The sequence below is a fragment of the Solanum pennellii genome, chromosome 4 (assembly GCF_001406875.1).
Source record: "Solanum pennellii chromosome 4, SPENNV200".
In the NCBI taxonomy this organism is placed as follows: Eukaryota; Viridiplantae; Streptophyta; class Magnoliopsida; order Solanales; family Solanaceae; genus Solanum; species Solanum pennellii.
In genome coordinates this window covers 75,906,917-75,920,017 of record NC_028640.1, presented here as the reverse complement: position 1 = coordinate 75,920,017, position 13,101 = coordinate 75,906,917, and the positions used below count along the sequence as shown (strand labels likewise).

General features: G+C 32.2%; 1 protein-coding gene across 3 annotated transcripts; it reads right to left on the bottom strand.

Moving 5' to 3' along the window:
• Positions 1 to 7,850, bottom strand: LOC107017679 (filament-like plant protein 4). Of its 3 annotated transcripts, none has more exons than XM_015217894.2 (6): positions 7,608 to 7,850; positions 5,965 to 6,096; positions 5,208 to 5,433; positions 2,668 to 5,119; positions 1,827 to 1,866; positions 1 to 830 (listed from the first exon to the last, which is right to left on the bottom strand). In XM_015217894.2, the coding sequence occupies exons 2-6, from the start codon at positions 6,088 to 6,090 to the stop codon at positions 393 to 395; spliced, it is 3,282 nt and encodes a 1,093-aa protein (XP_015073380.1). In that variant the 5' UTR covers positions 6,091 to 6,096; positions 7,608 to 7,850; the 3' UTR covers positions 1 to 392. The 3 variants fall into 3 exon arrangements, with proteins under 3 accessions (XP_015073380.1, XP_027771815.1, XP_015073381.1); XM_027916014.1 differs by lacking the exon at positions 7,608 to 7,850 and adding an exon at positions 7,215 to 7,359; XM_015217895.2 differs by lacking the exon at positions 7,608 to 7,850 and adding an exon at positions 6,784 to 6,902.
• Between the last annotated feature and the right edge of the window lie 5,251 nt (positions 7,851 to 13,101).

The following is a 13,101-nucleotide window of genomic DNA, read 5'->3' as shown; positions in this document are numbered from 1 at the left end:
TATATAAATCATATACAGTCATTGTCATACAACTATTATTTTATAGTAATCACAAAACATCTTTTTCATACAAGAAAAACATACAAAATGGCTTCTTCATTGTGTAATTTCAAGGAGCTAATGTGTACAAACATTTTAAGAACTTCACTACACAAAATTTTAAAAAAAAATGAAAATAAACATAAAAGCTGCTAATGATGAACCAGAGAAATGATTTTTCTTGTATAACCTTTTAGCCTCAACAAGGCCAAAATAGAGGTGTGAAATACCTCTGAAGAGTTGCAATGAAGCAGATTGACAAGGTGTACCTCATTTATCTACAGTAGTCAAGTCAACCTGTCCGTGCCTTTCGAATCTTTTATTAATGGCATACACAGCCTGCAAGGCGCAAGCTAAGATCCAGTCTTTCCCTTAGAAGAAAAGAATCGGCTGAAACCACGAGATTGTTTTTCAGGTGTAGGCCCAGCAGATGACGAAGAGCCAGACTTAGTAGGCCGGTGTTTAGGAGACTTTGAGCTGATTGGTGATCTCAATGGATTGTTCACTTCAGTATCCGAGGGACTATATGACACATTATATATATCCACAGGGGACTCACAAGTTGCTTTTACGGAACTGGCACTGTCCATTTCAGCTACATCATTGTCATGGATGTTCATGCTAGTGGTTGTCGATTCTTCCCGAAAGCCCTCCCCTTTTGAACTTCTATCGATGTATGGAGACCCCATAAACTCCGTCTGAGGACGCAAAGAGTTCAACTGTTTACCTAGAAGAAATATGGTTTCTTGACACTCAGCTAGCTTCTCTGCTGCAGCAGTCAAGTCTTTCTCCTGGAGAAAATTAACAGATCGCCTTCTTTAGAAATTTACATCAGATTGAAAGGGACAGTCATTAAGTTATCAAAAGGATCTTAACACCAAATCGTTTATACCAACTTATTTCAATTACTCATAGATTCAACATAAAAGTTTGGTGAGACCTAAAATTTATATGGTAGGTTAAGCTATCATTGATAAGCTGTTTTGCAATCTAAAAGTGGAGTTCATTCACTAAATTACTCCCTCCGTCCCAAAACAAATGTTGCTTTAGCAACAAAAAAAGAAGTCCCAATGAGCTAAAACACCACTTGTGTTGGGACGGACGGAGTAGGACAATCAGAGGGGTTCCGGGGAGTTAAGACTGCAAACCAGAGAAATTAGGAACTTAGAATTCAACTCTACTGTACATTACAAAACTCCATGTTTACTAAAAACTATCAATTTCTTATCGTGGTCTTCGATCTAATTCAAAGTCCACTAATTAGCAGCGCATTGATAAAAGAAAATTGTTCTTTTATTATTATATTATGGCCTGCAGCAGAAACCGAGATCAACTAATTGATTTAACAGTAGTCTTTCAATGCAAGGTTATACATGATTTATTGAGTTTTGAACGCTTAGTGAGACTTAAAAAGTCATCGAGATATCATATTTTGTGACATTTGGTCATATATTATAAATGTTTAACGTGCAAATCTTTTCATATGCAATGGAACTTCTATCACTGAAACAAAACTTAGAGAGATGGAGCAAAACAAAAAAATCTATTTGCTAGCAATAATGTGACACCAATAATAGAGGCAAATTTTATTTCAAAGTTCAGTTGCATAGCATCACTATCACTGAAATCTATTGTCTTTTACTGAGTTAGCATGAAATCAGATAAAAAGTTCAGATAACCAATGAGAAGCACAATCTTTTTCAAACTAAATTCAGTACTGTAAACTACTGCATCAAACACACAACAATGTATTGGACTAATAGCTTAATAGGGTGCAAGAAAGCTACCTGGTTGGTCTTCGCGTTGAGATCAGCAGCAGTCTCCATCCTGATTAAAACGGGAAATTAAATTAAATACAGTTTAAGTGCCACTTAACGTAATCTTAAATCAACATATCAGTTGTAAGCAATGCTGGTGAACATAGCAGTGAGTAACAAGCAGTCAAGTCCTACACCCTTTATATAGACAGCAAATAACAAGATACCCAGTGTAATGCCAGAGGTGGGATCTAGGGAGGGTAGAGTGTATTTAAACCTTACCCTAACCTTGTGAGAGGTAAAGAAGCTGTTCCCGAAAGATTTATATACACAGCAAGCCCCAAGTAACTGAAGAATCTTAATAAGGGTGAAAACTCACAAGAGACCCTGACAACGGATCAGCTAAAAATTATTGAAATCACATAGAAACATTTTTTTTTCCCTTTTCCTTTTCCTTTCATGTTACTCCCTCTGTTTCACTTTATGAGGGTGGGTGCGGAGTAAAAGACTCACAAAACTTAATGTTCTAGGCGAATTCAGACATAAAATCTTCAAGTCTTCTGGAATAAAATTTTAAGAAACTACATAAAAAGTAAATAAGTACTAAAAGTTAATAATTCAAAATATAAGACAACCATGGTCAACGAAAAACTTTAGACTCTTTCTCATCCAGAGATTAGGGGGTTTGAGCAAAATTCAATGATACATGAAAACTTCAAGTATCTGAGATATCAGTAGCTACTTTCACACTAAAATAAAATCACTCCATAGGGAAAAGCACAATGTGATAACTTAAAACTAAATTTGGATTATAAGATCTGACAATCAAAATTCAATAATTACAGGCCAATGTGGAACAAAAATGACTAACCTTTGCAGTTGCTCTTCGAGATCCTTGCAACTAGCTAAAGTATCCTGGTGATTCTTCTTTTCCTCTTGAAGCTCATTATCAAGACTTTCAATCTTGGCCTGAAGACGGTTGACTTCAGTTTGCAACTCCTCGGTCCGAGTTTCAAGTGAGTTATACGACTCTGCCATGCATTTGAGCTGAGTTTCAGCCAAGCTGTTTGCCTTTTGAGCAGATACTAATTGTGACTTAACATCTGCAAGAAGTTGCTCGGTTTCAGTCAATTGGGATTTAGTGCTCTCCAGGTTCTCAGAGTATCTAGCAAGATCAAGAGCCATATTTTCTTTCTCTAATTTCAATTGTTCAACCTCCTCCAACGAGCACTTCAAAGAGGTTGATGTTGACTCTGAAGTAGGAACAAGACTTCCTTCATGAGGGATGTCCGGATCAGAAGTAGAATCGGAAAAATGAGCGCAACCATTTGCATATACCTCTCCTGAGTGCTGAAGATCTTTATTTTCTGGTAAAGCAACCTTGTCTATGCAATCAGAAGTACTTATTTCTGTTTCAGAATTCTTGTAACCAAGTATATTGAAGTGTAGTTGGCTCGCATTACTCAGCACATGAGAGAGATCAAGGACAAAATTCACCATACTCAACCTGTTGCTTATTACCTCAACATAAGTGGCAGAAAAATCATCTAATTTTTCATTGATTCCACTTCCGTCAGGAGCTGTTCCCTGGATAGCCTTTGCTTCTTTGCCCAGAAAGAGTACAAAGTCATGAATTTGAGACATAGCATCTGCTAATTCTTTGCTAATACCATGGATAGACTCATTGCAGGACTTACTATCTTCTGAGACAGGAATTTCCTTTTCTAAGTTTGCCTCACCATCATCAAGAGAGGCCTGAGATTCAGTAGCAGTCTTAGGGGAAAGAGTTATCTCAACAATGCTCTTAGTTGATTGCGGTACGACGGCATTGCGCATTTCCTGCACAATATCTCTGAGATCCTCTTGAATTCTTTGAATGTCAGCTTCCTTTGACAAAGACTCCAAAACAGTTGAAATTCTTGATTGGAGCTTCATGGATATGGATGCATCTAAAAGAGGTTGATGACTTTGTGATGATACTTCCTCTTGTTGAGATGCTTGATCTTCTGATACAATTGTCTCACTGCGTTCTTTAAGCTGTGTATCTGGGCTTGTGCTGACATGCACAGAGGTGTCAACTTTTGTAGTTTCGGGTCTTGCATTTCTTGGGATGTCTGGACTTGAAACTGCTCCATTTGTGTCACTGGACTGATAAGCTAATTTCTCCATCTCCAAAAAGTCATCCATGAGATCCAGGTGACTTGCACTTTCAGATTTATGTGGACTGTCAAAGTTCTTTTCCTTCTTGACATTGGAGAGATCAGACATTAATGCTGTCGTCCAAGAGCTAGCACAACTAACATTATCGTCATTTCCATCTTCAGACATGGAAGCCAATCTTGGAAGATGATTTGCTTCATGGCTAAAGGAACCCTCAGAAGGCTGTCGCCGAATGGTGGACTTTTGTGGGCTTTTCTGTTCAAGATTTGCTTGCAGCTGTGCTTCCAAACTCTGAAGTTTGCTGGATGTCTTTGCACAAATACTCCTGGACGCTTGTAATTCACTGTTCCGGTGCGCCAAAGCTTCTTTCAACATCTTTGTTTCCTCCTCCATTGCCAAAAGGCGTTCCGTTAGTTGCTCATTCTCTTTATGGAACTTCTGCACACTATCAAATGAAAAATCTGGCAAACTGGAAAACTGTGGACTAGAAGGCCTTCCTTGAGATTTCTTTACACGGCTGTCCCCGTAATCTCTACCCAAACTCTCAACCTCAAGCTTCATTTGGGCCAAGGCTGCAGGCCCAGGCAACTTCTTCCGGACAAGACCACGTAATCTCTGACACTCTGCTTCCAATTTTGCAATTTTCTTCACTCCCTCCAGGTGTTGTTTATTTGCAACTTCGGCAGACCGTACACTCATATTTTTCTCCTCATTACGAATTTCTAGTTCCTTTGAGTTAATATGGAGTTCATATTTCAGAGAATTTATCTCCCTTTCACATGACTCGATATTGCTCTTCATCATCTCTATTTCTGCTTCAGCTTGGGATTTTTCTTCACTGAGCTGTATCACCATGCTAGAACGCTCCTGCAAAGACCTTGAGAGTGCAGAATTTTCTGCTGCAGACCTGAGTAACTGTTGGTCCAAGTTAGCTATCTTTGCTTCAAACTCATGCTTCATTTTGTCAAACTGTTTGGCTTTATTCTGAATCACATCATGCAGCTTCTGTTCATGCTCTTCTTTCAAATTACGTATCTGCCGCATGCACTCCTTCAGTGCACCATCTAAATGTGATGCCCTGTCTTCAGCAGTAAGCTTCAAAAGAGTGACGGACTCCAGGTGATTTTTCAGTGTTGCGGCTTCTGACTCAGCCTTCTCCCAACCTGTCCAGAGAGATGTCAATAAAATAACTCAATACTAAGTTACAGAATACTTATTGCAAGAAAAACACAAGTCGATTAGGAATATCACCTGAGACAGCTTCTTCAGCAACTTTAGCGTGCTGTTTCACCAGGTTCTCCTTATTAGTCATTTCTGACTGCGCAGCAGACAACTTTTCATTCAAATCCTTGACTTCATCCTCTAAGCCATTCACTTGTTCCTCAAGAGACTTAACTTGATCCTCCAGTCCAGTCAAATGCGAATAAGATTCAACAGAAATTTGCACATACTTCGGTTTCTTGATTTCCTGTTTAGTCTGAAATACAACGGAAACCAAAACATAAATCACCAAGACAAATTGAATGAAGATTTCTCATAATGTATAGTTGTCAAAACATTTCAAGACTCATTTACCAAACTGAAAACTATGTCGTCTTCTTTCTCGCACCAATAAGATTGTAATGTAGAGACTAGAGAAGCAAACAAAATTTTAGAACTACACTAGAGCTTATAATTTATCAGGTTAACTTTAAGAACAGCATCCATCAAATCTCAACCAGCCTCAGAATTTAGATAAATGTAGTAGTTCTTTGCTAGTATTGACCAAATAAAGCAGCAATTTTTTTAGATAAGTACAGCCTTGTTGTAGATGCAAAAATATTGACAGATTGTTTGAAGGGAAATATATGAAGAACTCCAGCTAGAAAGTCTAATAGCTACAGTGACCACAACGAGTGAGAAGAAAATGGAATTCCTAGTCAAGGAGCAAGCTGAAGGAAAAAAACAAAGAAGAAGAAATGGACTTGTACTTAATTCTTTCTAATTATATAGATATCAACTAACACACCTGTTCAACCTTAGATTCAGTTGAATCTGAAGGGGCAGATGCTGATTCCACTATAAGAGCTGCAGGTTTCTCACTTGCAGTCTTATCTGATGATTTCTTCTTCCAGGGCCAACTCCTCCGGTCCATTGTAGACTGTTGGACAAGGAAAATATCGACTGAATTAAGTTAATGAATTATAAAAGAAGGGGAAAGAGAGCTTTCATAACTGAAAAGCACAAAAAATGCATCAAAAGTTCACATCACTTGATAGGAGATACAACAGGAAGTCACATTAAACCTCAAGCTTCAAGTGGTGGTAGTGCATAAAACTACGACACAACGAAAATACACGCTATGTCCAGATATTGTCCTCCTAATTTACTGAGAAGCAACATACACGATTATGCCCTGCCATTAGCTTAGATATACATTAGAAATGTTGCTATACCTGGAAAAGGTTTAGACTTACTTACAAATGGAACTCTGTTACCTCCTTACAATAACAACAACAACAACGTACCAGTGTACTCCTACAGGTGGACTCTAGAGAGGGTAGTGCGTACGCAGACCTTACCCTTACCTTGGAAGGTAGAGAGTTGTTTCCAATAGACCCTCAACTCAAGGATAAACACTTCACATGCCACAACTAGGGATATACTTGCATGTAACTACAATGCGACGAGAATTGGGGAAAGAATTCAGCAGCAAAGGAGGAAAACAGAGAAACAGCACTAAGGTGCAGGTATGATACAGGAGTAGAGGGAGCTGAGAAGGTAATCAAATTGTGTACACAAGCAAATAAACATAAATGAAAAACACAGAATTACAAGAATCTGGCACCTGAAAACTTCCAAATAGGTAAAATCATAAGCTCAATGAGAAATATCAAAATGATATGTATATACTGAGGAATATTTACTCAGATCAAATACTGATGATTGTTTTTCCATAACAGAGCCAATTATAAGGCACAAAATGACCCCAGATGACATTGAATAGGCAAAAGTGGTAGTTACTGAAAGTGACACACCACCATAAATAATGAAAACTAACCATGAACATCACACATTTTCATATTTTAACAAGATGAATACCAAATCCAGAATAATCAATATATAAAGCAATCTGCATTGCTAAAATATGATCTTTTTTTTGCTAGAAGCAATATACACTAAACCTCAAGATTAAAACAATCCCACCCCTTTTCAGCAAATACAATCAACTACACAAAAACAGCAAAAAGTTCAGAAATTCATCAAGAAAGCTCATACCCTCAAAAAAGTAGACACACTACAATCTCTCATTACTTTCAAAAAACCATAAAAATCAAATCTTGAAACAAATGAGCTACTGAACTTACAAGGAAAAAAGAACTAAAATTTGTCTATAAAAAAGCAACGAAAACCCCAAAAACGGGAATTGAAACTGAAATTGAGATAACCCCACCGACAGAAAATGAGGTAAATGACAAGTTCATGAAGCAAAAAAGAGGAGAAAAAAAAGGAGAAAATTCAAATGAAAACAAAATTAAAACAATCACAAAAATCCAAGCTAAATGGGAACAACAACAAAAAAAGAATAATTCTTTTCAACACCCATTGACACCATCATCCTCATCTTCAAAAAAAAAAAACTGTAACGGAAGAAAAAAAAAATCTACTCACCGCTAACAATGCAGCTTCTCTGCAACTTTTTATTAAAGAACACAAAAAAAATAACTATGACCCAGTTGATATTTCAGCTAAATTTTTAGGATCTAGTTCATAATTTGAGCTCTTGAAAGATAAAGTTTCAGTCTTTTTCACTAAAAAAATTTTAGAGAGAGAAAGTTTTAGAGAGACAAAATGAGATCGCCGGAGGAGAAGGTGGTGTTAGTGGGGGGAAGGGTTAAAAATATAAATATTCAACATTAGGTGTCACTTAAAAAGCAAGAAGTTGGAAAGAGCCAAAAATATTCAGGTTTTTATTTAATAAAAATAATTTTTTTAAATTAAAAAAATCAAAATACACAAAATTATTATCTCTAGTTATATTATGTCTGAGGTATATAATCTGGATAGCAGTAAATTAAAATATTAAAATATTATTACCACTAGGAGATGTGACATTAAAAGGACAAGTTTACCCTCAAAGATTATAGGTGAAAGTAAAATCTTTGACTTTTTAATCACATTCCAAAATCTTTGCATTTCTCAAATAATCAAAATAGAATTTTTTTTCTTTTTCATTTTAAATTTTGAATACGATCTATAAAAATAAAAATTTTAATAAATTCGTGTTGCTATGTTCATGAAGTAAAAATAAAGTTGTGTATATCTATAAAACATATTGTAAAGATTTTATTTATTTCCAAAAGATTTAATGAATATTATATGTCAAATAATAAATTATTAATATTTTTAAAAATTTTATTTAATAAGATAAAATATATAAAGACCTTATTCTCTATCTCTATGAGTAAAAATGTGATTTTTAATGACCTCACAATAGAGTGAAGCGTTAAGATCTTTTTTTCCATAAATATCTTAATGTGAACAATTTATTCTTGCTTATAATATAACTTTTTAGTATACTATAATAATTAATAAAATAATTTTAGATTAAAAAAAAATTAAGGTAGGCTTGTGGAAGAAGCAAGGTGGGGGTGGGGTGTATAATTGTAAGAAATAAATAGAGAATGACACAAACTGTAGTCCACACAGTCCAGCTCATTACTTGGGTGCTCTGTCTACCCACCCACCCCCACCCCTCTTTTTCAAAGATACCTACTTTCAACCATGCCCATAATTTTTATTTTATTATTTTTCCACTCAACAATCGATAATCAGTAAATTTGGATTCGTATCATATTTATGAAAAGTATTTTTTATATATAATTTTCATATTCGAAATTTGAATATATGATTTTTGATAAAGAAAGAGACGATCTCATCTATTGTATTATATTTAAATGATCTCGAGACTTTACTATCATAATTTCCCGAGAAAAAAGAAAAGAACTCACTTAAAATTCTTAATTTCTTTTGTAGTGTTCTTAGTAATGATTAATTTTGTTTAATTAGTAGATTTATGTATTTCATTTCTTTAAACAACAAATTTGAATAGTACTTGTTTCTATGTTATCTTACTTTTTTTCTTTTTCTTGGCTACATCTATAGACACATTAATTGGATACTTCTTTTTTCAACTAATTTTATTCTTTAATTATATTTATGACTTTGTAATGTGTGTTATAAACCTAGTGCTAGAGCCTATAAAATAGCTTAAGGTTAATTAATACTGAAATTAATAGAAGGGAAATTTTGCTTTTGTGTTTCTCCTATTACTACCATAGTAGTGGAATATTTAATTTTTGGTAGAGTCTACTTAACTCAACATGCATTATTATCATAATCCAAAAAAAAAAGTACAATAATTCCCTTCATCTCAAAATTTTTGTCATGTCTCTTCTTTTACAAGTTTTTAAAAAACATTATCCAAGAATGATTTTGATTCATTAGTCTATTCATAAGTCATTACTCCATAGTTGAAACGTTTATCTTTTGAAAAATAATTACTATCGAATAAATGAGAAAATAAAATCATCTTAAATTTTTCAAATGACAGCTAATTCGTTATAAATATATTTAGAAATCACTCGTTCTTCACCAAATTAGCTCACAAGGAAACCACCATGAAAAACATATTTTTATTGAAACACTAGGAAGTTTCCTAATTTATCTATGTCAAAATACTGGTTTAATTAAATCAAAATATTTAGAATAGCAACCAATTTTTTTTTGTTAAGAAATTTTAATTGAAAAATATTGATATTCTCTGTAATATATTGACTTTGAAGTAATCACCATTTATTATTTTCTACATCTTAGGCTGTCTCACTGACATCCTTTTTATTATCTTATATTAAAACATAAATTATATTTTTTTTAATCTCAAAATTCTTTATGCAAAGTTTACAACTATAAAAAGTTGACAGAGTGAGGCCTGACCTTTTCTTAAAAAAAAAAATCATTTATAATTTACAAACATTAAAAGTCAAAAGTGTTACAGTAATTAAAGAGTGCAATCAAATAATTTCTTCATTAAGCAATCTCACTAAACATGATTTGACAGTCTCCATTATTTAATTAATCTATAACAGTTAATGTTCATTAACATTTCACTATGTTGTAAAACAGTAATAAAATTTTTAAAATATAGTTGATTTACTGCCCAAATTGAATCTTCCTTATTAATTACGTTGTAATTTTCTCTTAATGTTTTTTTTGGGGTAGTTGCTTAATTAAGAGTCCATTTAAACATTAGGAAACTATTTAAGTCACAAGAATTAATACCCAATGTGTAATACACCAATAAATTGAATTTGTTTATAATACTACCTTATTAAAGCTTATTAATTACGTTGTAATTTTCTCATAACGATTTTTATGGTAGTTGCTTAATTAAGAGTCCATTTAAACAATTAGGAAACAAATTAAATCACAATAATACACCAATAAATTAAATTTGATTATAATACCTTATTAAAGCTTTATTAGATATACTTTCTCCTTTTAATTTTATTCATCCCTTTTCATATATAAAAAAAAGGATAATTTTTCTCTATTTTACTCTGCTTCGTATCATCAAAATTTATTCATCAAAATATTCATAATATTAATAAACAGACAAATAAAAATAAACAAAAAGATTAAAAATGAAGTCTTTAATTGCGAAGACAAATTAATATAGTACTGAAATGTTGGTTGCTTTATTGAGCTCTAATCATATTCTTAATAGTAGTTTAAATTATTATTTTTTTGATGATATCTCAAATAGAAATAATGATTTTTTAAATAAATATAAAAAAAGGGGTGTAAAATGGAATAATATTACTATTTTGGAGGGTGTAAATAAGATTTGAGAAAATCTAGGGAGGATCTATATGTCGTTTTCAAGTAATTAAAAGGGTCACTTTCAACCAATTGAGAAAAATTAGAGTGTTAAAGGCATAAAAATAACGAAACATGTGCAGTGAATATAGTACACATCTATGCAAAAAAAGATGTACATGTTGATGTAGCTTTTATTTTGGTCCATCAATTGTATATACATTTCCGTTCACTTTTACTTCACATATTTTTAATTTCGTATGAACGATAAAGAGATAGTGATATTTATAGTAATATATGTATTAAGTAGTGTTTATGTTTAAGGCTTGAAAATTTATTTTGGGGATAAAGTAATTATTATTGTGTAACGAAAATAAATTATACTGGTCGATTGAAAATGACAAGTAAAAATGAAAATATGTTTATCAAATTTACAGTTTCAAATGATCATTAATAAAGTTAGTCAGTAAAATAAACCTCACGAGTTGGAGAGTACTTCGCTCAGAGGTGAATTTTGATCTCACTTCTTTTAATTTATTCCAGCAGCACAAGGTCACTTCTATGCTTTCTATGAATGATCAATTAGCTATATCTCAATTTCTGTAAATTTCTCTAAATATATATACATATACACGTGATTTTTTTTCAAAGTTAATAAATGTATGTACACCTCTTCTAAAGGTGTGGATACACTTTTGAGTTTTCGCTCTTATATTGAGTTGACATGCACTTTGCTTAAAACCCTTTTCGTTAGAGGTTTATTTTACTAAAAAATTACAACAATAATACTTTCGTTCGAAATAATTTCACAAGTAAATCTCCTAAAAAATAATTATATTTAACTTTATTTCTATCTGGTAAAAACCCGATAAATATTTTGAGAGTTACTTAGTGAATTAAAGAGAATAATTAATCTCTTTTGATTTGCTAAAACAACGAATAAAAAATCATTTCTATATACGAAACAAATAAAATAAAATATATAAAATAATATTTAATTATTTATTACTTCTCAAACTTTTCTAGTTCCCATAAATCAAGCCATAAACTATACAGTTGTTTAATTACGTTCACTGAAAAACAAAGAAACAAGCAATTTTTTGTCACCAACTGTATAAGATATTACTCCATATTTTATTCAACTTTTTTTTTTTTAACTTAAAGACATATTATATAATATAAACATTACATTGACGTCCGTTTATTATATAAATGAGCACAAAATATAACTGAATGAATAAAGAAAATTTTCATATGCATTTTTCACCTTATGCTAAAATTAATTTTAAAAATAATACATTGATAAATTTTGATGGAATTATTGGAGCAATATCAAAACGTGTCATTGTGGTCAAATTTAGTTCAATTCATAGAAATAACATTCAAAAATGTGAATTAAGATTGAGCATGATCTATATAATATAGACAGATCTTTTTATAACAATTATTCTCTGTAACAATATTTCACTATAACATTTTAGTTTTTCTTTTTAATTGATGTTTATATGATGATAATAGTTAACATCTCATTGTAAGTTGTAACATTAAAAAAAACTCAAAAAAACAACATCGCTATAAAGAGATTTAACTGTACGATTTAATTTTTTTTTATGTAGTCATATATAGAGTTAATACCTCAGATGGTCACTCAACTTTGCACTATTCTCTCAGAAAGTCACTCAACTTTCAATTTTCCCTCAAAAGTCACTCAACTATGCACTCTTCTCTCAGAAAGTCACTAAACTTTCAATTTTCCCTCAAAAGTCACTCAACTATCCATTCTTTCCTCAGAAAGTCACTCAACTATCCACTCTTTCCTCGGAAAGTCACTCAATCTATTAAATTATTTTTAATTAAAATTTATTGATATTAATTATTTATATAACAAACCAAAAATTTTAAAAAATAAATTAAATCATTTAGTGATCCACCCACCTAACCCGACCCATTAAAAAAATATGATATGACCCATTTTATTTTATCTTTCTTCCTAAATTAATCCCTCTCTTTAACCTTGAATTAGGATTAGATTAATTTAGGATTAAAGATAAAATAAAATGGGTCATATCATATTTTTTAATGGGTCGGGTTAGGTGGGTGGATCACTAAATGATTTAATTTATTTTTTAAAATTTTTGGTTTGTTATATAAATAATTAATATCAATAAATTTTAATTAAAAATAATTTAATAGATTGAGTGACTTTCCGAGGAAAGAGTGGATAGTTGAGTGACTTTCTGAGGAAAGAATGGATAGTTGAGTGACTTTTGAGGGAAAATTGAAAGTT

Excerpts from the sequence above, each read along its gene's own strand:
- LOC107017679 (XM_027916014.1), bottom strand. The coding sequence starts at position 7,247 with ATGAGAGATTGTAGTGTGTCTACTTTTTTGAGG. Across the intron at positions 5,120-5,207 it reads TGCTGAAGAAGCTGTCTCAG|GTTGGGAGAAGGCTGAGTCA; the intron begins GTGATATTCCTA and ends CTCTCTGGACAG. Across the intron at positions 1,867-2,667 it reads CTCGAAGAGCAACTGCAAAG|GATGGAGACTGCTGCTGATC; the intron begins GTTAGTCATTTT and ends CGTTTTAATCAG.